General features: G+C 44.3%; 2 protein-coding genes across 7 annotated transcripts; one reads left to right on the plus strand and one right to left on the minus strand.

Annotated features, from left to right (window-relative positions):
* The first annotated feature begins 1,347 nt into the window (after positions 1-1,347).
* Positions 1,348-8,963, plus strand: msh6 (mutS homolog 6 (E. coli)). Of its 2 annotated transcripts, none has more exons than XM_056435103.1 (10): positions 1,348-1,730; positions 2,553-2,758; positions 2,988-3,166; positions 3,281-5,840; positions 6,641-6,924; positions 7,501-7,618; positions 7,711-7,800; positions 7,907-8,061; positions 8,407-8,606; positions 8,747-8,963. In XM_056435103.1, exons 1-10 carry the CDS (start codon positions 1,465-1,467, stop codon positions 8,826-8,828), a joined length of 4,140 nt encoding a protein of 1,379 aa, XP_056291078.1. In that variant the 5' UTR covers positions 1,348-1,464; the 3' UTR covers positions 8,829-8,963. The 2 variants fall into 2 exon arrangements, with proteins under 2 accessions (XP_056291078.1, XP_056291079.1); XM_056435104.1 differs by having other exon boundaries at positions 2,556-2,758.
* Positions 8,894-22,819, minus strand: fbxo11a (F-box protein 11a). 5 transcript variants are annotated; one of them, XM_056435106.1, is made up of 22 exons: positions 22,549-22,818; positions 20,485-20,609; positions 20,303-20,384; positions 18,709-18,850; positions 17,315-17,444; positions 16,495-16,578; positions 16,284-16,416; positions 16,101-16,207; positions 15,072-15,183; positions 14,714-14,820; positions 14,354-14,491; positions 12,995-13,212; positions 12,734-12,914; positions 12,503-12,625; positions 12,206-12,291; positions 12,032-12,108; positions 11,797-11,940; positions 11,318-11,428; positions 11,066-11,173; positions 10,855-10,963; positions 10,662-10,760; positions 8,894-10,487 (listed from the first exon to the last, which is right to left on the minus strand). In XM_056435106.1, exons 1-22 carry the CDS (start codon positions 22,640-22,642, stop codon positions 10,358-10,360), a joined length of 2,640 nt encoding a protein of 879 aa, XP_056291081.1. In that variant the 5' UTR covers positions 22,643-22,818; the 3' UTR covers positions 8,894-10,357. The 5 variants fall into 5 exon arrangements, 4 of the variants coding, with proteins under 4 accessions (XP_056291081.1, XP_056291082.1, XP_056291080.1 ...); XM_056435107.1 differs by having other exon boundaries at positions 18,709-18,853; positions 22,602-22,817; XM_056435105.1 differs by having other exon boundaries at positions 18,709-18,853; positions 22,549-22,817.
* Positions 22,820-27,280: the final 4,461 nt, after the last annotated feature.

Consider the following 27,280-nt stretch of genomic DNA (forward strand, 5'->3'; position numbering starts at 1 on the left):
TTTATGTATACATGCATTTATCATCAAAATGTGTACCATTTAGAAGTTAATGAGGCCATGATAACCTAGTTCATGTTGATTATTAGTAAAGCTGAATGTAGACTGAATAACTGAAATAAAAAGATCCTCATAACAAATGCTTCGTACGGTTTTACAATGCTGTCTTAATTAGATGCTTTTCTGTCACCCACACACCATAGGGCCAAAAGTCATACTTTGTGGAGGTGGATGTTTGGTTGTTTTAAAGATGTACGGACACCGTTTTTCAGTGTTTATAACAGGATTTATATACTCCAGTAACATTTTTGTTGGTCCAACTCAGCAGAGAAGAACATTGCCAGGCGCGCTGTCATGTTTTAGCTGAAACAAGACCACTGCATATTCAATGATGACTCGTGCTCTGATGCTTGCCTACTGGTCCTTTTATTCCTATTCATAAAACTGTGTACCAGTAGTATGTTAAACAAAATGGCCAAATCAACATGTATTAGCTATTATAATTGGAAATAGTTTGGAGTGAACGCATGTGGCTCAAATGTGTGGCACATAACAGCTCATGAAGCTTCCACTATTCTGCTGCACTCTGCTGGTGGTAAAAGACCAGCACAGATTACAGAGCCAATGTTGCTTATATATATATATATATAAAATCCCCCCCACAATAAATAATGTCAAGTCAGCATGAGGTCATTCTCAATGAGCTCTCTATCGTGTGATGGATATGTATAGGCTTCCTGTAGTTTTGCATATGTTTTTGCTTCCTCTATTTATGGCTCTGATAGTCATAATAAACACAAACAAGTGGAGCGGCGAAGGAAGTTTTCTGTTTCCATTTTAATACAGCATTTTCCTCTGCCAACATGAATGCATGTTTTATTCCTAATTCATGACTTTGGCTTTCATTTGTGGCCGAACAACGTGGTTTGAAAAGGGTGTCAAACCCTCCCACCTCTATGTTATATATTTACACCATGCATTCGCTTGTAGGCTACATCATGAAGGTTTGTTTTCTTTTGCATATGTGGTTGTAATAGTTTAATTAAGAGCGACTGATAACCCAGGTCAAATTGTGTATATTCATTACGAGTAAAAAGAACATCCAGATAGATTGAGTGTGAAGCAAAAGAGACGAGTTTATGAAAATGTAACAATTGCGTGTAAAGACGCACAAGTTATAACCTGCATGTTGTGTGTATGTATTGAAAATAAAGTTTTGGGGGAGAGGATGAAAAAAGTCCCCCGCCCTGAACGCCAAGCCGGAAGTCACGTGCTGTCAACACCACTTCCATCTTACACCGTACTCGCTTGTCATTGGTGGAGACTCGTGTCCACGCCCACAACACCCGTGTATCTTTTCCCGCGAACTGGACACACTCGCTGCTGTCTCGCTAGGTGACGCATGGAGGAGCCGTTCGGGTTGTATACTCGTCAATACAGCGACAACCGGTGGTAAACTCGCACAAAATGTCGAAACAAAGCTCCATTTTCAATTTTTTCACCAAATCTCCGCCCCCAGTCTCCAAGTCAAAGCCGAAGCCGAGTCCCTCGCCGGCGGAGGCGGACCTGCCTTCCTCCGTGAGGAAGTCCAGCTCCTCTCCGAAAGAGGAGGCGAAACGGACACCGCAAAAACCAGCCAAGACCAGCAAGGGGAAGCCGACAAGTAACGGGAAGTCTTCAAAGGGGGGATTCAGCACATTGTTTGGCGACAAGGCCCCGGCAGCCGAGCAACGGTGAGTTAGCCGTGAGGATAACAACGATGTGGAGCGGTCTAATTACTGGAGACACGTTGTTCACTGTGCCCCCCCCCCCCCCCTCTCTCCGATAAGGAGTGTCCACCCCCTGCATGGCCCCCGAAAGATGCGTTTGGTTGATAGAGTCGGCTTTAACCTCGTATCATTTTCATTTGGTCATGTCCTCAATGATATGTGAAGTTTACACTTTATTTCGAAGTCCTACAGACTGCTCCCACGAGGGGGTTACACCTGTGCGAGTGTCTCCAGTTTCACGGCGTAGCACACAGAGATGAAACGAACCAATCAGCATCTCTCGTGTGGACGGTCTGAAGTCACGCGAGATCATGGGGGTGGTCACTGGTTTAGGGTAAAGGACTGCACACACATAATAACTTTGAGGTCAAGCCTACCTGCTCTTTGAGGGTTCCCATATACACGTACAGATATTTATGTATGTGTTACCTTTTAAGTTCAATTGTGGAGTTTACATTTATGTAGTTTATCACTTATTCCTACATAAATTCCCTTGCATAGTCTCCCCTTTTTTTAGTTATAAATCAACATATTCAAAGGGCAGTAGCTAACATTTTCTGGTAGAAGTGAATATGATGAGCAGTTGTATGGGCGGTTGTTGAACACAGCTGCAATGTTCCGACAGTTTGACACATACTTCCCTTAGAGCTCGATTGTACCGTAATCGAGCAATCGATTAATTAATAAGAGCTGTTAAATCTACACGTGGGTTGACTCGTTTGGTTGGATGTGATGTGCCCATATTGGTCTCAACCAATATATTTGAATAACTTTTCCTTCTTTCAGCAGCAGCACATGCCCATTCACTGCTGGTGCCCCTGTGTGGGCAAAACTGGAGGGACACCCCTGGTGGCCGTGCCTGGTAGTACCCCAACCTCTGACTGGACAGCAGATGAGGGGCAATGATCGGAAACAGCGCATTCATGTCCATTTCTTTGATGAACCCCCTACGAGAGGATGGGTCAGCACCAAATACATCAGAGACTACCAAGGTTTGCTTCAATGAATCCCTAATTCATTATAATTATAATCTTAACATTAACTAAGATGGGCTTTCTCCTCACCTGACAGTATTAACTATATATATATATGTGTATGTGTGTATATACATACACATGTGTCTGTATATATACACACATGTGTGTATCTCTGTGTGTGTGTATGTGTATATATATAGTGTGTGTGTGTATAAATGTATACTGTATATATACGGTTTTGCAGGCTCTGACAGCAGTGACGCTAAAACAGGAGGGGTGTTCTTCAGCGGCAAACCTGCAGTCCGTCGTGCTATGGCGCTTGCTGATGGAGTTATGTTTGACAGTCCTGAAAAAAGATTAAAGATGCCTGTCTGCATGGAGCCGTCTGATGATGATGATGATGAGGAGGAGGAAGACATGGAGGTGACTTTGTGATAATTGATGTTTATGTCAGTCGTATGGACATAAAAGTGTATTTACTACGTGTAATACGTCAGTGTAATGCATTTAATTTAACCTCCTTTTTGTTTGTTTTAGCTTGACAAGTCAACAGTTACTGATGAAGAGGATAGTGATGAGGAAGAACAGAAACAGGAGAAAGTGAAGTCGTCCAAAGTCAGCCTGCGTTCATCGCGCGCTTCAACAGAAAAGGGAAATGAGGCCAAGCGCCGCCGCATAATTGTCGCTTCCGACAGCGATGGATCAGATAAGGAATTCAACCCGGGACAGGCTGCGTACAGCAGTGAGGAAGAGGAGGAGGCAGCACCAGTAGCAATGAGCACTGATGAAGAGAGCACACGTGAGTCGGAAGCAGAAAGCCCCGTCAAGCCCGTGAAGCGCAAACGTCCGGCAGAGAAGCCCGCCTCTGCGAAACCGACGGCGCCCGGCGCCCCAAGGCGAGCTCCGGCGCTTCTCGCGGGCGACACAAAGTCGCGCCTGTCGGCCTTCTCTGCCCCCGACAACTTCGAGAGCCAGGCAAACGGGTCCGGCACCGGCGGAGGCGTCACAGTCTGGGACCACGAGAAGCTGGAGTGGTTGCAGGGTGCGAGGAGAAAGGACGGCCACAGGCGGCGCCAGACGGAGGCCGACTACGACGCCGCCACCCTGTACGTGCCAGAGGACTTCCTCAACCGAAGCAGTCCCGGTATGCGCCGGTGGTGGCAGCTCAAATCTCAGATGTTTGACACCGTCATTTTCTACAAGGTGGGGAAGTTTTATGAACTCTACCACATGGACGCCGTGGTCGGCGTCAACGAGCTGGGGCTGACCTTCATGAAGGGGAGCTGGGCCCACTCGGGCTTCCCAGAGATCGGCTTCGGCCGCTTCTCGGACGGCCTGGTGCAGAAAGGCTACAAGGTGGCTCGCGTGGAGCAGACGGAGACGCCCGAGATGATGGAGGCCCGCTGTAAGAGCATGGCCAGGCCCACCAAGTTTGACCGCGTGGTGAGAAGAGAAGTGTGCCGCATCATCACTCGCGGCACCCAGACCTACAGCGTGTTGGACGGGGCTCCGGCCGAGAGCCAGAGCAAGTTCCTGCTGAGTTTAAAGGAGAAGGCTGAAGAGGAGAGCTCGGGGTGTTGCCGCAGCTACGGAGTCTGCTTCGTCGACACCTCTGTGGGCTGTTTTCACGTCGGCCAGTTCCCCGATGACCGCCACGGCTCGCGCCTGCGCACCCTGATCGCACACTTTGCCCCGGCCGAGGTGCTCTTTGAGAAGGGGAACCCGTCCGTTGAAACGCGCAAAATACTCAAGTCTTCTCTGTCCTCTGCTCTGCAGGAAGGACTTAGTGCGGGCACCCAGTTCTGGGATGCCCAGAAGACCCTAAAAACCCTTTCAGAAGAAGATTACTTTCGGGAGGCTGCCGGCCCGGACCAGGAGGCGGGGACCCACTTTCTTCCTGCTCTTCTGAAAGCGATGACCTCTGAGAGCGACTCCCTGGGCCTCAGCCCGAGAGAGGGCTGTGAGCTGGGACTGTCGGCACTGGGGGGGTGCATTTCCTACCTGAAGAAATGTCTGGTGGACCAAGAGCTGCTCTCTTTGGCCAACTTCGAGGACTACGTCCCCGTGGATGTGGAGCTGGAGAACGCTTCTGGAGCCGCCGGCTTCTTTGCCCGGACTCGTCAGCGGATGGTGCTCGACGGCGTGACTCTGGCCAACTTGGAAATCTTTCAGAACGCGACGGGAGGAACGGAAGGGACGCTGCTGGAGCGCTTGGACACCTGCTCGACCCCGTTTGGCAAGAGGCTCCTGAAGCAGTGGCTCTGTGCTCCTCTGTGTAACCCCACCTCCGTCGAGGACAGGCTGGACGCCGTGGAAGAGCTGATCGGCGCTCCGGCTCAGGCGGCCGAGGTCTCCGACCTGCTGAAGAAGCTCCCGGACCTGGAGCGTCTCCTGAGTAAAATCCACAGCATCGGCACCCCTCTGAAGGGCCAGGACCACCCCGACAGCCGAGCGGTGCTTTACGAGGAGGTCACCTACAGCAAGCGCAAGATCGCCGACTTCCTCTCCACTCTGGAAGGTTTCAAAACAATGCAGGAGATCGTCGCGGCCCTCGCGCCGGTGTCGGGCGAGTCTCGTTCCGCGCTGCTCCGTCAAGTCGGCGGTCTGAGAAGCGAAGAGGACGGCCTCTTTCCCGACCTCTCCGCTGAACTCCGCCGGTGGGATACGGCCTTCGACCACCAGAAAGCCCGCGCCACTGGGGTCATCACCCCTAAAGGTGGCTTTGACCCGGACTTCGACCAGGCCCTGGCCTCAGTCGAGGACTGTGACCGGCAGCTGCGGGATTACCTGGACAGACAGAAGAAGAGACTCGGCTGTAAAACCATGTCGTATTGGGGAACTGGGCGGAACCGCTACCAGATGGAGGTGCCCAACGGCATCTCGGAGAGGAACATTCCCGAGGAGTACGAGGTGAAGTCGACAAAGAAAGGCTACAGGCGCTACGTCACCAAGGAGACGGAGCGGCTGTTCTCCGAGCTGCAGGGCTACGAGGAGACGAGGGACGCCGCCCTGAAGGACTGCATGAGGACGCTCTTCTACAACTTTGACAAGAACTATAAAGACTGGAAGACCGCCGTGGAGTGCATGGCCGTGATCGGTGACTACATTGTCTTTTGTATTATTGTTAATCAACTTTCTTTGCATGGATAAATCAAATGTTTCAAGTGATGCATTTAAATTACAGCAGTAAAAAACACAAAGTATTATTTGTCTTGTCCCAAACAATATGTTTCTCAGGGGAAAGAAAAAAAATATATATATATATATAATACTGTGTGTATATATATATATATAATACTGTGTGTGTATATATATATATATATATTTAATACTGTGTATATATATATAATACTGTGTATATATATATATATATAATACTGTATGTATATATATGTGTATATATATATAATACTGTATATATGTGTATATATATATATATATACTGTGTGTATATATATATATGTCTGGGGGTTTTGGAAACGAGTTTGCAGAGCAGGAGTCTGCTCTGAATAAGTTTCCTGGCGATGTTCCCGACGAGCCTCCATAATGTGTGCTAAACTGCTAATGTTGCGCCGGTCCTGAGTGCTCGTTAGAAATCTTGCAATCGTTGAGTAACGACTCCATTATTTAATTTGGCAAATTCAGCACCAATTAGTTTGTTCTTCGCCCTTCTGGTCAGACGGGGAGATGATTGCATAGCTTATTGCTGATCTCTGGGGCTGTGAGATATCGTGCTAATATAATGTTTGTTTCCTCCCACTGAACCGTTGCTTAGCCACGGGTTCTGTTTGGTTTCATTTCCATAGTTTTATGAGCAGAGCTGATCCGTGTCATGATGCTTCAGCACTTGACGCCTCCTCCTCCTTCTCTTACTAATGAATTGTCAATTGTTTGCAGATGTGCTGCTGGCCTTGTCGCGCTACAGTCAGGGTGGAGACGGGCCGATGGCCAGGCCCCAGGTGGTGCTCCCCGAGGGTGACGGCGAGGCATTGACCTTCCTCGACCTCGCTGGATCCCGCCACCCCTGTGTCACCAAGACCTTTTTCGGCGACGACTTCATCCCCAACGACATCTCCATCGGCTGCCCCGGCGGCGGTGAAACCGCTGAGGGAAAAGAGCGCGCCTCCTGTGTCCTCGTCACGGGGCCAAACATGGGCGGGAAGTCCACTCTCATGAGACAAGTAAAGCAGACGCATGTCCTAACCCAGCGGTCGGGAACCTATGGCTGCTCCGGTGACGGCATATGGCTCCCAGACAATTTTGAGTTGAGAAAAAAATATATATATCTATCGCGCCAGATTACAGCAGAAGTAATGTCAGGTCCCTTTTCTTAAAGAGCACGTCTTTGTTCTTCTATTAAACTAAACGTCTGTTATTGATCGTCTCTACAGCATGTCACTGTCTCTACGTGTCGCGTTAACACTTCTCGGCTCTCCGTCTCTCGGATGCCGGCGTGTGCGCGCGCATCGGGGCGGAACAAAGAAAGTCACCTGCACCCCCCCCCCCCCCCCCCTAGCATCATGCAGCACCAGAAGTCGCATTAAAATTATACGTTAAAAATACGATATGGCTCTCAATGAAATATATTTGGCTTTTATGGCTCACCCAGTCAAAAAGGTTCCTGACCCCTGTACTAACCGATATGACGAATATTATTTAGTTGTGTGTGGAACTCCAAACCGTAACGGGTGGAAGTGGTAGAATCTGAAATGTCCTTCCGGCCCACACTAAGATACTGTGCTGCTCCTTCTGCTCAGTGTGGACTCGTCATCATCCTCGCCCAGCTGGGCTGCTACGTTCCCGCCGAGAGGCTGCGCTTCACTCCGGTGGACCGGGTCTTCACTCGGCTGGGAGCCTCCGACCGCATCATGGCCGGTAACATCGTCAACCGCTGTGACGCAACTCAGTTAGAGCGGCGGCGACGACAGCGGTCACCTCTAAACGGGCATCATCCCTGTCTTCTTTAGGAGAGAGTACCTTCTTTGTGGAGCTGAGCGAGACCGCCAGCATCCTGCACCACGCCACCAAACACTCGCTTGTGCTCCTGGATGAATTGGGTTTGTCTTCTTCGTAATAACGGGGCGGTTCTGGGCCGTCTCCTCGGTTCCCGTTGCGTGTGGTTTTTTCCCGCAGCGCAACCATTCAGCTGTGAACTGTTCTTAGGGAGGGGCACGGCCACGTACGACGGCACGGCGATAGCCAGCGCGGTCGTGATGGAGCTCGCCGAGAAGATCTGCTGCCGCACCCTCTTCTCCACACACTACCACTCGCTGGTGGAGGAGTACGCCGACAACCCCGCCGTGCGGTTGGGCCACATGGTGAGACTCGCACCATGCGGCGCACAGGCCAAATGAAAATAGCGTTTGTTATAAAATAATCATTTATAAATAATTTCAGAATTGTATTTGAACAATGCATCCTGGGCCCACATTGTTGTTGGAAGCATTCTTAGCGGTTATGTCCCTCCGTCGATATTCAGTTATGTACATTATCTATTTTTTGATTGTTAAACCTTTGGAATATAATTATACAGCCTAAAGCCTAAATTAGGTATATTATGTCATACAAATAAGTTGTTGGTTCAAACTGAAATAACTCCTCCGTTATCATCAGTGTCTCAAAGATCACAGTGTGGAGTCTGAGCCGTGTCCTTTCTCTTCCAGGCGTGCATGGTGGAGAACGAATGTGAGGATCCGAGTCAGGAGACCATCACATTCCTCTACAAGTTCATCACCGGTGCGTGTCCAAAGAGTTACGGGTTCAACGCCGCTCGACTCGCCAGCCTGCCAGAGGTGGTCATCCAATCGGGACACAGGAAGGCCAAAGAGTTTGAGAAGAGCACCGTCAGCCTCAGGCTCTTCAAGTACGTGTTGGTATTTGGGGTCAAAGTATCCCGTCGCTACTGCACCTCGTGTTACTGCATACTGTCCCACAGCAAGGATCTGGACTGGGTCCTGATAAATGCCGACGCTTGGTTCTGACCTCTTCCTCCTCGTCTCGCAGGAAGCTGTGCCAGTTCGCCGAGGACGCCGCACTGGGAGACGGGCGCTTCTCTCCACTCGCTCACATGCTCAATGCCATGTAGTTCCACAACCGGCTTTGTTCTAGCTCAATGTTTGTTTTCTCACCCCTTGAAAAAACACTACTGTAATGATCTAATAAAAGTTTATTTTTAAAAAAGACAACGTTTCATCTAGGAAATTAAACCCTTTTAATTCACGCTAGCGCCTACATAACGGTTATTGAATACTTCACAATATATTAAGTCTAGATGTTATGATACATGCATACATTTCAGTCTGTATGAGAACCCACAATCACCAGTACACATGAATGGGGGAGGGGGGGGCATGAAACCTCATACTTGCCTCAGTTTATATTCTCCAGCAACATTGGCAAACATGGGAAAACATCAATTAGCTGTGCTTTCACAAGACTTGTCTCCGTTTCTCGGGCATAATTGAAATTACATCGGAAAAATAAATTGTATCTTAACAGACCAAGAAGCAGCATTTGTGCCTTTTATTAAGGAAAATAAAACCACACGGGTTACGGTGTATATAGATTTTATAATCTACTTGATTGAAATCGATACCAGTGAGGCAATGTACCACAGACGTTACAACCATCCAAGTGTTAACGGATGCATTATAATTCCTTATTTGCAGAGAAAAAAGGCTATCTTAATAAAAATACTATGAGGTCATCTGCCTAAAGCTGCTTCGCTTCGGCCCACATCTCTTCCTGTTAGTCGTTTTGTGACACGCCAATACAAACAGAATAAACATAGAATATGCATAGATTATGTAAAAGTACAGGAAACAAGTCCCCTCCCATACAGAGACAAACATTAATGTTGCTACTCCAAACCAAAGAATATATACAAGTCTGGTGAAAGCACACAGCATCTATTGTTCGGTATTGCAAAAGTAAATAGTCAACAATGCTGGAGAAAACGTTTAGTGTTTTCCTCTTTCACAGAAAGAAGCGAGATACTGCGACATGTATAATTACAGCTATTCTAGGGGTAAGTAAGCCCCCAAAAAATGAACACAATAAAATAAAAACATTCAAGTACAATAAGATGTTTGCATGAAAAGACATAACGACACAAAAAGCATTAAAAATCAAATCTCAACAGTCTTGAGGAAAACAAAAAGCTGAAGTGCTAGGTCATTTTTCCCGTACATTTCATACGAGCACGTCGGTTGCCCAGTGATGGAAGCATTGTTGTATTCGGAGCCGTTTCGCCTCCTTGGGAGAAAAGGTGTGTCTGTACACGACTGCAGTCTTGTGTTCTTCTGCTTCCTAAAAGCAGGCGAGCCTCTGTGGCGTTTTGTCCACACCCACAAACCCAGTCAGCTGCTCTCCAACGATGTCATCTTTTGTTTTGTTTTTCCAAGTCAAATAATTGAAGAAAAAGCAGGGCATCCATAATAGAGACTTTCTTTTCTTCTTCTTAAATGTCTCCGTAAAGCAGATTCATGTCCAAGTCTTTTTTTCCTAAGTCAATGAATATGCTCCGAGTGTTCGTTTGGATCTCTCCCCCCCCCCCCCGCTGCACAACTGAAAGTGTCTCGTGTCCACTGAGGAAGAGGAGCTCGGCTCTCGAGCTCAGTTGTGCTGCAGCGTATTGGACTCGATCGGAGGAGCGGAGTCGTACAGTGTGTCTGTGTCGTGGGTCGGCTCTCCAGCTAACGTGCAGGGATTTGAAAGCGTCCCCGCACCACAGTCACAGAAGAATCTGCGAGAGGAGAAACGATCATGTTAGTTAAACTCTATTAAGATTGATTTGTTTACAAGCTTGATATATGTCTAACATTCCCTTAACACACACATGCAGGTGTGAATGGGAGTGTGTTGGTCACTTAGTTGGTCCGAACATTGCTTATTGGTCATGTGGCTCAATGAGACTGACCTATCGTGCCTGATGAACTCCACGTCGTGTCCTTGGTGACACTTCTTGATGCAGTTCACACAGATGGCGTTGCGGTCTGTTGTGTTACAGGTGTGACACCTGTGGGGAACCCAGGTCGCGTTTGTTAACGATCACAAACCAGGCAAACAGTTGACCAGGAGTCACCTTGATTGCGAGTATGAACATAAATTACCTGTAAAAATCGTGCATTGGGTAGCTGGTGTAACTTGAAATCTTGTACAGGCACTGACCTCTGCTCACAGCCTTTTCAATAGCATCCTGATTGTTCATTATTTTATTATCTGGAAGAAAGAAAGCAGACAGGAATTGGTACAGGTTGGTCTTTTTAAATCCAATTAAGCGTTGGTCAAGAAAGCGTGTCACAGTCTGTGTGACACAGATACCTTTCATCGTAACATTGACCCCAGATGCAAGAAACAATCCGCCAAAGCGATTGTTGAAGATCTGATTGCCCTCCAGGGTCGCAGTGGCATGATTGGTGATCTCAATACCTAGAAGGGAGAAGAAGAAAAACGCAGGTCATCGTACAGAGCTCCTAGTTCCTGTTAGCGAGGCTCACTGTACCTCATTAACAACGGCTCGTCAAGGACGTTTACGCGATGACGGATGTCACACTGAGTGCAGGTGTGTCTCACCTGCTGCGAAGCCGTCAAATATCCTGTTTTTGCGCAGGACGGGGTGGCTGTTGGTGCTAATTAGGACTCCTGCTTGGGCGTTTCTGAAGATGTCGTTTTCCTCCAACAAGCCTGAAAACGAAACAGGGCCGTCAGAGCCACAGACCCCCGATGAGAAAATGTAACCGGGCATGTCTTTGAGATGCCAAGTGCGGGACTGACATGGTTTGCAATTATTCTGAAAATCTATTGCACACTTCAAGGCTTAATTTCAGTCGATTAAACACATTCATTGACTCTCTTGCCAACTGAACTCCGGAAAGCTTCTTTCATTTAAAGTTCTCGAGCTGAAAGGGCCGCCTGTCTAAGAGCGAGTGTAAATTTAGTTCGTCACACAAATCGTTTCCCAGAGAAACACCAAATGTTATGTTTTTTTATGTTGGCAAGAAGACGGCAGACTGATGAGTACCCCCTCATATTCATAAAATAAATTGAGTTACCTCGTCCTCCGTTGAATATACAAATCCCACCGTCTCGCCCGTCATGGATCTTGTTCCTCCGTAGGGTGGGGTTGCTGTCCGTCTTGATCCACACTCCGGCCATCGCATTGTCAAAGATCTCATTGTCCTCAATGAAGCCCAAACCTTAAAAAAAACAAAAAATTCAGGTTTCATTATTGGGGCAACAGGGAATAACAGTTGTGGGAAAAATAACTAACAGAAAAGACTTTCTCACCAGAGTTGTAAACCAAGATGCCTCCATTCTGGCCGCCCCAGATCTTGTTCCGCCTGATCTTGGGATTGCTGCCGGTCCTGTCACAAGAGCACACAAGGGACAGTTGATCCCCCACTAAACCAAACCAACAACATTTATTATTATGATTTTATCCAAACTTCAGTCTTCACAAACCTAATTTGAACTCCAGAATACATGTGATTGTAGATATCATTGTCTTCCAGCACGCCATGGCCATTGTCATAGAAGTAGACCCCGACCTGTTGAAATAACAGTGAAAATATGAATTAGCTCTCATTCATTCATGGTCTACTAATGAATGTTATGATTTTGTTTCAACATGACGGAGCTACCAGCATCAGATCACAACCGATTCTTTAAAATGATAGAAAAGTAATCTGGTCCTGGCGGTGTGTGGCAGTTTGTCCCGTTACATTCCCGTCTCATCAGTTAACGAGCCTGTAGTCGTACCTGCTTCCCGCTGTGTATCCGGTTCCTCCTCAGTACGGGCGTGCTGCCCGTCGTCACCCACACGCCGGCCAGCGTGTTGCTGTACACCTCGTTCTCCTCGATGACGCCTTGTCCTTTTTCGTGCTGTGGGACACAAAACACCCCGACATCGCTGCTGTGTTTCCCAACTGTAGCACGAGGAAGTGAAAACAGTCCCAAACAAGCATTGGGACCCCGTGGGTTGATATTTACCACATATATGCCGCCGTGCTGGCCATCGTGGATCTTGTTGTGTCGGACAATAGGGCAGCTGTTCGTCCGGATCTGGATACCCGCCAGGGCGTTACCGTAGATGTCATTTCCTTCAATGAGGCCTCGGCCATCACCGAAAATATAAACGCCACCTTGGTTGCCATTAAAAATGGCATTGCCCCTATAGTCGGACAAAGCAACTCATTTAGCTATAAAACTGTGAATGGACAATTTAGTATTTGACCGCCAGGCCACACTGACCTTATCGTAGGGTCACTGTTGGACGTGATCCACACCCCAGCAAAGTTATTTGCATAGATCTTGTTTTCGATGAACTGCCCGCGGCCCTTTTCGTGCACGTAGATGCCGCCCGTCTGGCCATGATGGATCTCACAGCGAACCACTGTTGGATTGGCGTACGCCTTCACCTCAAAGCCGGCGATACGGTTCCTATGGATGTTGCAGCTCTCAAAGTAACCCTGGAAGTGAACAGAGAAGGACAACTTGATGGTATTTGTCTTAATACTTTTCATTGCATTAGCAGCAACAAAAAGAAAGAACATAAGCTTGATCCTGTACAATTAGAGATGCACCGATCAGGTTTTTGGTGCCGATCACCGATCACTGAAATCAGTATCTGCCGATCACCGATCACGGTGTCGATTGAAGCATTCTATTTATTGTGTAGCATTATTGCCTAGGAATATGAGGAAATACATATATAAAGCACCTCAAACATTAAAGAAATTACAGATTTCTTTAAACATTTATGACTTTTACTTTGAAAAATGTCCTAATTGATACATTAAAATTGTTTGATTGCTATTGTAGGGGATTTCAGATATGTATGGAACACATCTGCATCATTCATTTCCTTGAACTCTTGGGGAAATCTATATACAGGACTTTTCTTAACATACAAAAGTCTGACTTATTTTTATAAACTCTTCCTTGGTACAGTAAACATGTTTTAATGTTAGCATAATTTAAGCTAAATCTCAGATCTATAAAGATACAAAATCAGTTCATTGTTTACTTTTATATGGTCGTGTATGATTTGTCGACATCTTATTTTGATAAACGGATGTTGTTTCACGTGGTTCTTTCCGCTAACTTTGCAAAACCGGATGTTGTCACTTAAATCCTTCCGCTAACATTATCAAAACCCTCGCGCGCTCCCGATCGAATGCGTTTACCGTCAACATCAGTCTCTAGGGGCAGACATGTGAGAGTCGGCTGAGTTGACCCAGAGATTCAACTCGGGGGACGGGGACGCCGCTCGGTGCGTGAGGATCCCCTCGTGGACCTCTCACTCTGCGGCCCTCGCCGGGCGCATCGTCTCCGTTTCGGTGCGCCGCGATTGAAACGTCTCTGATAGTTTTTCTCGCACATGTTACGTCACCTGATCGGCCGTTTTGATCGGCCGTTTTGAGAACGCCGATCAAAACCGATAATGGGAATATCAGCCGATATAGATCGGCGCCGATCAGATCGGTGCATCCCAATGTACAATCAGACCTAAATAATATGAACACATGGGAGCATCATACAACTCTGGCATTTCAGTGGCAGTCAGACTGTTTTTGAAGCCAAACACGAACACAGTATTTTGGATCCTACCATGCCGTGGTCGAATGTAAAAACTCCGACGTCTCGGCCATGGTGGATGTGATTCCGTCTGATGATTGGGTTGCCATGGTTTTTAACCCAGATTCCAGCCAGGGCGTTGTTCGAGATCTCATTGTCTTCATATATCCCCTGAACAAAACACAATGTTGATGAAGGCTTTGACGCTTCAGTTATTTTAACAAAGTGTTTTATTTTATCATGCTATGATTTTAACCGCACATATAAACGGCTGAAGTATGAGAATTAAGAATGATAAGCGCTGCTGCTGGTCACTTATCGAGTGGACAACAACACGGATGCTTTCATGTCGCGGTGTAACACGTGGCAACACTTGGGTCGTGTGCGCATTACCTGTGCATGGTCAGTGATGTAGAGACCAACATTTTCACAGTCACTAATGTTGCAGTGCTTGATTGTTGGACAAGCCCCCTGGCCACTGACACAGACAGCTGACCCCACTGAAAGAAGCCAGACAGAGATGGATTAGTGCACCAATATAAAAACATTTTTTTAAACATTATATTTTCTCTATCATTTACAAACGTAGTGTTAGCTCAAACATATTCAGTGTTTAGAAGTAGTGGATTCGAGGTTTACAAACATTGAGTAGAGCAGTGATTCCTAACCGTTTTTTGAGTTGCATAAATGCCTGAGCAACACTATTTGTTCTTCTTCTTATCGATCTCATCTCACAACCCCTCACATTTACCTGTGCACGTGCTGCGTATAATGCAATGGTCGATGATGGGACTGCAGTTGACTGTAATCTCCAAGCAGTGGTGTGCATTGTGGTGCTGGGCGGATTTATCATCAGGGTTGAACTGCAGGAGAAACAAACCGGGGGTCTCAATTTCAAAACAGTGCCTGAATACACACTAATTGTTGCACGCATGGCAAACAAATATTCTGATATATGAAACCTTGCTTGCGCTGCCAGTGCTCAATTTACTTTAATGAACCCCAAATAAACCGGTAAATGTGCTCAGCTGGTTCAGCCTCACATTCAACCATAAATGGTCAATGGAATGTACTTTATTCGGTTTACGCAGTCCTAACAGTGACAGAATATCAATTGTGCAACATAACGCGAGTGTCACTGTAGTATTTATGAAATAAACCATGAATTAATAAATAACATCCTGTTCACTGCAACGATTCTCATCACACTTTATGAAAACTAAAATCGTAATTGGCGTTTTTGCACAAAATTAGAAGATTGTTGCTCTGTTCTGAAGTTTAAAGCCATTTTGAGATTATTTTACAGCTGCTCCAGACGACCACGAGTGTCAGTAGTTCGGTGTCTCCTCTGCAGACAAATACAATCTGATCAAATATTCAGGAACATTTTTATTTTTGGTTAGAGTTGAATTTTATAATTAAAATGTGCTTACTGCTGCTAGTTTGACAGCTTATAAAAAAAGAGAATATATAAATGAAAAGTAACATGTGATATAAAGTGAAATGTTATTCACACCTCACCATCTGTGTCACTATATTCAGAGTTTCCGTAAAGGTGCGCACAGTCTCCTGGCAAGTTTGTTTTTATATAATAATAATAATAATAATAAAGTTGATTCATATTGCTTTGAAAGTGGCTTACACCTCTTTCAGACCCATTTTTCTGAATTTCACAAAAGGTCTCAACAACTGTAACAGTCGTCAATAAAACAAAAATTACTGTACATGTAGCATATATAACCCCCCCCCCCAAAAAAAGAAAGAGAACAAGGCCTCTCACCCTGATGGTCATGTATCCAACGTAAGCATCTTCTGAGCCTTCCATGAATACAAATGTAGAGTCTCTGGTATTCTCAATGATCACTTTCTCTGCTACTTTACCAGGAGCTGCAAAATAATCAGAAAAGGTTAGATTAGAGACAAAACCAATGCAAAAAGGATCTTATTTATTATATGTACATACCGGCTCCAATCATTGTGATCGGCGACTCGATGTAGATCCACTCGTCTGTGTAAATACCAGAGTGGACGAATATCAAGCCATCAAAGTGAGGCTCCTGACCTCCTCCCAGAGCATCCTCGATGGTGTCATAGTACTGGAGAAAACATCAAAACTGAGGTCAGTGACTGAAGCATTACAAGAGCCAAATAACTGCTGGAAAGAGATTACTTACAAACATATTGTCTCTCCCTTTGTATCTGGCAGGATTACTGTAGAAGTGTTCTGCAAAGCCCGGCTTCACATGTGCTCCTTTATACTGTAAACAATATTCACATGCGTAGTCACTAACCAAACCATTCACGATTTACCAATTCAGAGAGAAAAACAAGACAATTGCACTGACATTGAATTTTGGACAAGATGGGGAAATAATCACGAGAAAAATGCACAAGGGTGTCCACGGAAAACAACACTAAAGGTCAATATATCTCAATGTAATACAACTTTAAAACATCGTTCTCCTCGATCCCTCTGCAGACTGAATGTCATCGTTATGGCCTGTGGTGTTGCCCTTTCACATGACATTAGCTCTCTGAACACAGGAGGAATTTAAAGTTACACTGGAGGCAACTCAAAAAAAATGTATGTAAAGATTAAATGAAAGCAGAGTGGATCTTGTCTCCTAAACCCCGCCCTTTAAAGTTGATAAATTCTCAAATTTGCTGTATGTAGACGCAACTTGCGCTTAATGTTCCCAGTTTACATATTTAAATCTCTTATTTTTCACATCACTAGGTTTCAAAGCACTTTAAAAAGGTTTTAGTAAAAGTTATTTGTCAGTTTCAATGAATTACAAGTTATGATATTAGTTTCATAGAATCCTTAATTCAGGGCTGCATTTGCCTCTAAGAGTAATGTGCGGCAAGTATCTCGTCTGCTTTATAATAAAATGTGACATCAGCTGGATCAGAGGAAATATGTGTTTGTTAAAGATACAACAGGCACGCCTTCAAACTTTCAGTGGATCAGTAATCCCACAGGAGGATCCATACCAGCTGCTGGAAGCTTTCCTTCCACGGGTTTGGCTGCTCATACTCTTCTGGGTTTATCTGGTAGAACTTCCCCGCCTCGGGGTGCATCATGGGGCGTGTGTATTCAAACACTTCCATGTACAGCCTCTTCCTGAAATATAAAAAGGTGAAAAACAACAATCAACACCAACCTCCTCTTATTTCTGTCTCAGTCTACACTCAGAGAAAACCAAATTAAGAAACCTAATTTTAAAATTCTTCTCTTAACCTACAAAGCCTTGATTGGTGATGCACCATCATATCTTAAGGAGCTTGTAGTACCATATTGCCCCACTAGAGAGCTACGCTCACTAAATGCGGGACTACTTGTAGTTCCTAGAGTCTTAAAAAGTAGAATGGGAGCCAGAGCCTTTAGTTATCAAGCTCCTCTTTTATGGAACCAGCTTCCACCTTCAGTCCGGGAGGCAGACACAGTCACCTCATTTAAGAGTCGACTTAAGACTTTCCTCTTTGATAGAGCTTATAGTTAGGGCTGAATCAGGTTCACCTGGTCCAGCCCCTTGATATGCTGCTATAGGCTTATAGCTGCCGGGGGACGTTTAGGATGCACTGAGTACCTATCTCCTCTTTTCTCTCCTTAAGGATGAATTTTCATCTCTCAATCACACGTTACTAACTCTGCTTTCTCCCCGGAGTCCTTTTGACTTCACGTCTCATGGGGTCATCGGACCCTATGAGACGGCATAGATCCTATCTGCCTGATGGATCATCGAGGTCTGGGTCGTGGAATTCCTGCTCCTGACTGCGCCACTGTCCTGTTGAGACTCCGCCCACTGTTGAGACTCCGCCCACTCCTCCTTCCCCACCGCCATCTGCCTGATGGATCGTGGAGGTCTCCATCGTGGAATATGCCTACTATGAACTATTCATACACTCTGTCATATTCATTGAATGTATTTAAACTCTAAATCTGTCCTTCTGTACACATTACATCTCTTGCATCTGTCCATCCTGGAGAGGGATCCTCCTCTGTTGCTCTCCTGAAGGTTGCTTCCCTTTTTTTCCCCCTGAAGGGTTATTTGGGAGTTTTTCCTGGTCCGATGTGAGGTTTTGGGGCAGGGATGTCTATGTGTACAGATTGTAAAGCACCCCGAGACAAATTTGTAATTTGTGAAATTGGGCTATACAAATAAACTGAACTGAACTGAATTTGAAAGGCACAATCAAATAAAAAATTAGTTCCAATTATGGGGCTGTTATTGTGTCCTCAGAACATTCAAACTAAGTGAAATGATTTTAATATTTAAAATATAAACCATAAAGCCGCTGTTAAACTACTTATCAAACGCACACAAAGCGGCACGGCAAAAAAGACCGCACCGGTTCAAATGGAACCAAGCGGAAACGAGACTCACCAGAGGATGGGGTCGTTGGCCAGCTCACTGAAGCGCTTGCACACACAAGCTGCACGGCACAAATCCTGCTCCAACAGGTACGAGAAGATCTTTAGCACCACCTCGTCCGGAAGCTTTTCCTGCAAATACTGCTCTGCTGGCGCTGCTGGGAGGAGGACAGAATTAGAAGACAATATTTTCAATGGAATAACAAGTTTTTTTGGTGCGGTTAGACAACTGCAACCACAGGAGCATATTTTTAGCACGGCGATGTGAGGAACCAAAACTAAACCCTCAAGTCATAAAAGCAACACAAATACACATAAACAAATCTGACTTGCCTGAGCCTTGTCCTAATGCGCTGTTCAAAGCTTTTCGGCGATCATATAATTAACAAGGCTACAAGTACAATCCCAATAATATGTATTCAATATTGACGTGAACACCATCAAAAGACCTAAAAGCTAAAAGCCAACCCTTGAGTAGCTTGACTCTCAGTCACAGCTTAATTCTGATGTCCACCAGAGTGAGCATTGTTTTAACAGCCCTCCGATCTAAAAGTGGATCAACAGCAAGCCTTGCATCCTGGTCACGTTAGAGGTGTGTTATTAAACAGTGAACACCGTATTCTATGATGAGAAACATTTTAATAAGTTACACTTTCAAATTTTATTTTTATTTGACCTCTATAAAATTATAAAGCAATAATTATTACATATTACAGTATTACATATAATTATAATTTCTCTTTCAAGCTGCTTGTTTCCATTCGTGAACAAATACACGACGACCTCACAAACGACTGGATGGAGGAGGCCTTTACTTGTGTGGCCCTGATTGAAATCCAATCACATTTCAATGAAAGCTCTGCCTGAATGGTCACTTATCAATCAGATTGATGAAGTGGAACGATTTGTTTATCTCACACACACACACACTAAACAAAAAGCTGCTATTTCTGTTGATGTTTGTATTTAACTATAAAAATAAGGGAACAAGATGAAACAAAAATATGTCATGCGTAGAAGAAAGTCTTATTTGCTTTTCGAAATATGTTTTGGTTTTTTAACAGATCGCATTGAACTACTGAGCGCACAATAAGAGGCAGTGTGGCCATTTACTTGGACACCACAAAGCCATGTATGATGAGAGAGGAGAGCCAGAACCAAATGAGATCTAGACAAACATCTATTTAGGATTCTTTGGCAAAAGCTGTACTGTATGAGACTCCAAACGCCACAAATAACAGTCTATAATTTCCATTTTGTTAAACGTGTGGTGCTACTTCATGTCAACAAGGCTTTTAAAGAGAAGAGCTCAACTCTTGAGAGGTTGATACCATTACAAATCTACTGTTCCTAGGTATCCCATACATTGTCATTGATAAAAGCCTGGACTAGTGAGAGAATGGAGACCCAAAAGGGCCATGTTGTGGAAGCACGGTGTGAACATAAATACAAATCACATTACATAAATGGAGTTTATGCAATACACATCTATCTCATTGTGAAAATGAAAGTGAAACGTACAACTTTACAGTCTGGAAAACCACAATGAATTCACCTTTGAGATAGATACAAAGCCGTTGACCTCTCAAATAAGGGTTCCTAATTACCTGGTATGTCTTGACACTTTCCTGAAACTCTTGGGCGCTTAGGTCGGTGTCCAAAGTTTTCTGTGGTTGAAGTGGAAGCACCCTGTAGATAAAAGAAAGTCGGTAGAGACATTTACACATTAACTATAAATCATTATCTTTAGGCCTTTACACTATCTTTTAAGGATTCCTGGTAAACGTACCTCCATGTTAGTCTTTGTCGAACACACTGTTCTCTTGGGTAGAGACTTTCTTCTAAGTTGGTAGGGACTATTCTGAGCTCCTGGACCGGATTCTTCTGCGACCATATCTGCAGGAACGTCCTCATCTGAAAATGGCGTAACATGGTAAAAGAAACATTACTTTTAAACCTATGAATAAAATCAATCTGAAATACGGTATGATAGTCAGCAGTGGAAAATACAAGAGAAACATGTTTTTGACATGTTGCCAACCACTTCTCCATGACAGAGCATTTCAAATATGCTTGTTCAAAAAGTGAAGCAGCAACTGGATATACCTAAGCTAACACGAGAAAGCACCATGTCTGAATAAACAGTGCGTACTCACTTCCTGTGTCCTATCATAACTGCTGTGTAGACAATAATACATAGCTTGATTTGCAATAGTGGATGTTTACTTGTGTGCATGTTTCAGCCCTTTGATTGTCAAAAGACGTACATTATGATCCAATGTACGGGTAACAAAGACAAAATTGTAAGTATTGAACCAAACAAACTACACATTACCAAAAGTAATTCACAAAATAGTGATTCACAAAAAGCAGATTTCTTAATTACCTGCTCTGTCTGCTACACATTGATTACAGATCCCATCAAGAGGGGATTCAACAGAACAACAACCATGGCGCAGATCCTGAGCTGAAGAAGACATATTTACCAGGCTATTCGCCACGGCATACTGAGTTTATCGCTACCCCAGATGGGAGATGCAAACTCTGTCTTCTTGTTGCTCTGGTTTCAAAAAAGACTCCTCGGCGACAACGGCCAGTAACCACTACAAACACATGTCTCTGTAGCTGTAAACTGAATAGGTTTCCCCTCTTTGTTTCACTAAAACAAACACATGTAAGATCATAGGTGTATATCAAAGTCTCAGCAAATATACACTGACTGTATGATAAGAAATAGACAAAGATACTGTTACCAAGCACACCATCCTTTATGTATGTAGTGTCACCTTTAAATGACAACTCAGCTATACTGTGGACATCTGGGCAGAGGGAAAGGTCCCATGGGCCATGGCTGATAAATGAATTGAGGCAAGGAGAAGCACCAAAATCCAACAGATACATCAATATTTAGACGAGCATGGCAGGTCGTTCACCAATATATTGTTTTAGCAAAATAATCAAATTATTACCCGAGTTGTTTTTTTATGTTTACAATTACTTTGTGAGAAGCAATAAGAGTTAACCCTCTGCTGCCAGTTACCATCCAAACTGTAAGATCCAACATCTCCTATTATTGCTTCCCATTTTGAGATAGCAACTATGATTGCAGAGCCCCCTGAGCGAGTGTTTACTTTGAGAGATTGCCGTCAATGTTCGCTCTCATTGCGCCGTCTTCTGTCACACAGCGGTGCAGAAGGGAAAACATAATGTGATTGAATCTTAACAGAGACGTTGTTACATTAATAACCAGCATGATATCCACGCATTTCCACTGCAACGTTGCCAAACACAACGTTGATGGCTGGTGCTTTTTTAGAAACACGCCAGAGCGCAGACAGCTAGCTAAACACCCTAATAATAACAGCTAAGTTAGCCAATGCTAGCTTTAGCTAGCATGCTACGACAACTGGCGAAACCACTTTTCTTTGCGCATGACACCCGTGAACCGGGCTAACCGTGGTCTACAGCGTGTCATTTTCACCAGCAATGAAACATTAGCTGCCAAAAACAAAACCCACCAAAGACACGAGGTCGGTCCAGAAATAGAAAGGCCGTCTTGGGGTAAAACAAAGCGCGGCCTCATTGCTAGGGAGAAACAATAAAGCCTCGACGTTTCCTGACTGCAAAGAGACCCATTAAGACGGCTGTTCACCTTAGCTCCAAGGTGTTTTATTACCCCAATTAACGTTGTCTTGTGTGCTCGTGTGTAGTGTGTGAAACACTACACACGAGCACACACACACAATGACGTTACTTACAACAGTTCATGCATGCAACACAGTTCCACCCTAAAGCTAGCAGTTTGGCAAGCGGTCCCGTGACGCTAACGCCAGCTGAACGAGGCTAACGCTACCTCTTTCCTGGTGGTTCCTCTCCGGCTGTACCGGGCGCGGCCTCGAGACTCGCCTGGGTCTTCTGCTAACGTGACTTGCTCTGACGGAGTTCATTTGCGGTGTCGTTAATCCTAAAGAAACGTCGAAGCCTTCACAGCAGAAGAGGCGACTCTGAGCGCGTCATCTATGTGTTTTTCTTCAGCATTGCACGATCTGCCATTTTTCACCGTGCCACCTTTGAAGAAAACACCCCGTATCGATGTGTGTTATTCCCGTCCCTCTGCACTGGTGTTACGTCTGGCCCCGTTCTACTGGAGCAGGAGGAGCCATATCAGACAGGCACAGTCCGTCAGGCCTCTCAGTCACATCACATGGGAGGACCTCTCGCCGTCAAGTCGTTCACGGCGGTCTGTTCAACAGTGATTGTGTTTACTTTGGGAGCTCAGCAGGATCTGAACCACTCAAGCGTCCATAGTGAGAGAATCAGCTGTCTGTCAAAGCAGCACTCTACTTCACACTTAGGCCTACATGTTTGAGGAGACCAATCATGATAAAAATCCTCGTGGGGGAGGCAAAGTGTCTTGCTGAAGGACACATTGGCAGTGTCCTGTGTAGGCCTATGTGTACAATGTATGTGTTGCTCGATCTGGGACCGACATTAACATTAGATCAATAATGAATTTAGTTTTGTTTAGTTTAGTTCATTAAGGATCCCCATTAGTCTACACCGTAGTGGAGACTATTCTTCCTGGGGTCCAGGCAAAAAAACATTACAATACAATACAAATACATACAATGCAGTACAGCATGATCAATTATCACAAAAACACTTAAACTTTGAAAACAACATTTACATTAAAGTAAAATAATAATACCCAAATACCTTAAATACCTAAAATAATAACCTAATCTACTATAATTTCCTTTCTGATTATTGCTGCCTTAAATTTCCTTTTGAAATCACATGTATTTCTTGTTAGAGTCACATATGAGGGGAGCACATTCCAGTATGAATTCAGCATAATCTGCTCAAATACATTGACTGACAATACAATAAGATTGATCTGTGATAACAGTTTGGTCCCTCAATGATAAGAAAGCTGTTCTTGTGCCTTAGAAAACTGTACAATGCAACTAAAAGATCCTTGAGCTGAGAGAAGAGGCAGAAAAGAAGATAAGTGCTCCACTGGGATCAATAAAGTGTCTCTTGATTATTTTCATGCATACTTTGTATGAAGTGATAAGACGTGTTCTTAGTGAGAAAGCAACACTCTCAATCACATAATCTCAAATAGCATGGTGTCTCAGATAGTGAGATTGGCCAAAATGAGAAACTCAGTATTTTGAGGTCACCATAGTATTGATCCACAATGCCTTCACAGTAAGAACATCTATGATGAGTTGGTGCAACAATTCACCATCGTAACTTTTTTTGAGCAATTCAATATTCCTCTTGTTCTGCCTGTTTTGTGATATACATGCCTAAAAGGTGCCTAATATTTCTATACTGAAATAATATCGGCATTATAATTATTATAACTATGATGATTCTTTTAGTTGCCTATTTTTTGGTTCCCCCTCAGGACTTGGTGCCCTATAGGCACAGTGTCATGTTGTCATCAGAACAATCCAGAGTTTCCCCTGTGTTTCCTGTTTCCTGTTTGTCTAGTGTTCACTAAGTAGGTGTGGCTGTCTCCGCCCTCCCCTGGGCGGTGATTGCCGGAGCAGCTGGGACTGATCATCAATTAGGACTCTTCCTATTTAAACTGTAGTGTTGCCTCTTGATGTTGTTGGATGATTTTTGTTTGTCTCATGTTGCCAGACTTTGGTTCTGCTCAGTGCTACATTAAAAGAAACCTTTTTATTTTGAAAGAACTCCTTGTGCAGGTTTTGAGATCATCTTCGGCTTTAAAATTGTTTTATTTATTTTATTACTTCTGTTGATAACTATACCAGTATCATATTTATTGTAAAGGTTACAGGTACTGGCAGGGGCGGCCCAAGCACATCTGGCACTCTAGGCGAGCTTCACTCGTGGCCCCCCCCCCCCCAAAAACGATTTTGCACGAAAACGGAATTGCAACTTTCAAACGCTATTTTGCCCTGCAAGACTGAATTTCTTTCAAATAAACAGAACAAAGATCGCAACAATGAACAAACATTAAATAAAGAACAATTATGACATTTATGGTATATTGTATTTATGGTATTGAATTATGGTATCGGGTATCATGATATTTATGGCAGGTATCGTATAGAAGTTATAATTTTAGGATCGTGACAACCAGGTGGAGGATGGAACAGACTCATGGAACAGAATTATGGAACAGACTCATGAAACAGAATCATGGAACATACTCATGGAACAGAATCATGGAACAGACTCATGGAACAGAATTATGGAACAGACTCATGGAACAGACTCATGGAACAGAATCATGGAACAGACTCATGGAACAGAATTATGGAACAGACTCATGGAACAGACTCATGGAACATACTCATGGAACAGAATCATGGAACAGAATCATGGAACAGACTCACTAGAAAGGGCCTCACCAACACATTCTCATTTCAACTCATCACATGCTGATGTCTTCTCAGACCCCTTGGCATCAAATTGGTGGCATTGTTGTCATCATTGTCATTATTTATACCTGTGCTTTTCCTGCGAAAAATATCCTGCTGTGACATACCTTTTCTGTACTCTCCTTAAATGGTTGACATGGGGGGGAAAAAGAGAAAATATGACGGTTATGTCGAATTACTTTTTTGTCAACTTTCTATTTTCAATCATACATTTGGATTTATTGTCGGGCTCCTCCGTTCACATGGAATGATCATACTCTTGCAGAGTGTACATCTATTGCACATCTAGTTGACCACTAGATGTCTCCTCATCTCTACCTCGTAGCATTCACTTGGTGCTGTCTTGAGATGAGCGTCCCATGATACTTTGCCTCTATGGTCTATCTTTTTGTCTCTGCTATCCAAATGATGCGTCACCTTTCTCATGTTTTTATGCTAAAATATTACATTTTCTTTACATACATCCTGAGCAGTCACTATCCTTTCTTTCCACAAGCCCGAGAATGCTGCCCTGACAACAATTTTGTTTGTCATACTTAAAAGTATCAAACTGACAAATGCACTGAAGAATAATCTCCCCTCTGATGAACCTCAATCTGTTTACACTGCTGAACATTGTGATTGTGTAAATATTTGCTTGTAGGATACCAATATGTGCCTGTGATGACAACATGGTAATCAATTAGCATTGTTTTTGGCTGATGTAAATGAATACTGTTCCACCGTCTAATTAACTCCTACAGTAAATTAGTTGCCAAAACTGCCCTGCAACTGCCTTTAGGTGGCAGCATCATCACAACTGATGCAAAATCCATACCCATTGGTAGTTTTAAAAATAACTGTTTATGCATCTGTTTACTGTCATATTAGTTTGTTTTATGCCTGCAATCAACTCCATCAGCAGGACCATCTGTAATGGGTTGCGCTGTGGTCATTGACCCATTTGTGACTTTGTCTGTCTGTCGGCCTAATGAAGTTAATGGTGATTGACCTCATGAAAGGAGTCAGCTGAGAGTCTTGTGTAAGACATTAAATTGAACAAAACCCTTCATACCTCTCGCCAACATTGGCTCCTGTTTTACCAGCAGCTGAAGGAGTTCTTGTTTGGTTTTAGTCTTGTGTGTCTTTTAATGTTAAATCTGAAGTTATGTGGTTATGAAATATCTAATCAAGTTGATCCCTTTTTTTCTAAATGGTCGTGTTTTGTCAGCGGTAAATGTGAATGACAGACCACCAGCCTCCGTGTATGTAATGCACAAGCTGTTGTGCTCTGATGATAAAATGTTTAGACTCAATGTGGCCATGTCCAGAAGGAACATCTTTCCTCCCTGTCTTATGTAATCTTTATTGAGGTAAGTCTTCTTACTTCTATTTTTCAGACTTAATCACTAGTCCTCTTTATAAGTATAATATACTAAATAAATAATAGATTCCCTCACCCTGAAGCATGGGGAGCTTAACTGTCAAGATATCCGTTGTTTTCGACACTAATCCGTTGGAGATATGACAGTGAGGCACATGTGTTGGCTTGGTAACCAATTTAGTATCCAGTGGCAACAGAGGTCTATTGAATGCTGGGTGGCTCTGTATTGGCTGGTGTACCCACCACTCTCCCGTGTCACCAAGTGGCAGAGGCACATCCATGAAGCAGCTCTGAATAATAGTGGGGTTGTGTAATATTCAGCTCAGGTCAATATTGTGTGTCTGCTTGTGATTAGGGAGGGGTCATCCAAGCAGTGATATTACAAATGCTCTTTGTGCTCCACCATTTAATGTAAGCCGACTGACCTGCAGCCTGCAGCCCACTCTGTTCCTGTTACTGTATCTGTCTCTCTGTCACATAGTTTATGTTTAAGTCCTCATTTCAAATAAAATCTCCACTTTACATAATCCTCACTAATGAAAATGAAAACATGCATCAGGATCATCTCCGTTCTTCGCCGTCATTGAGTTCTATCCACATCTGAAGGCATCCACTGGGGCAGAGGCAGACACAACAGGACAAGCGTCTTTGTCTCAGAGACTCCTGTCTGTCAGAAGCACCCCCCTCCCAACCTCTCCTCTATTCGGGCGGCTGTTACAGAGAGGGCAGATGGCTCATTACCATAAATAGGACAGAGAGAGAGAGAGAGAGGGCACACCGACCAACAGGACCATACAGTC

Source organism: Pseudoliparis swirei, chromosome 17, assembly GCF_029220125.1.
Source record: "Pseudoliparis swirei isolate HS2019 ecotype Mariana Trench chromosome 17, NWPU_hadal_v1, whole genome shotgun sequence".
Lineage (NCBI taxonomy): Eukaryota > Metazoa > Chordata > Actinopteri > Perciformes > Liparidae > Pseudoliparis > Pseudoliparis swirei.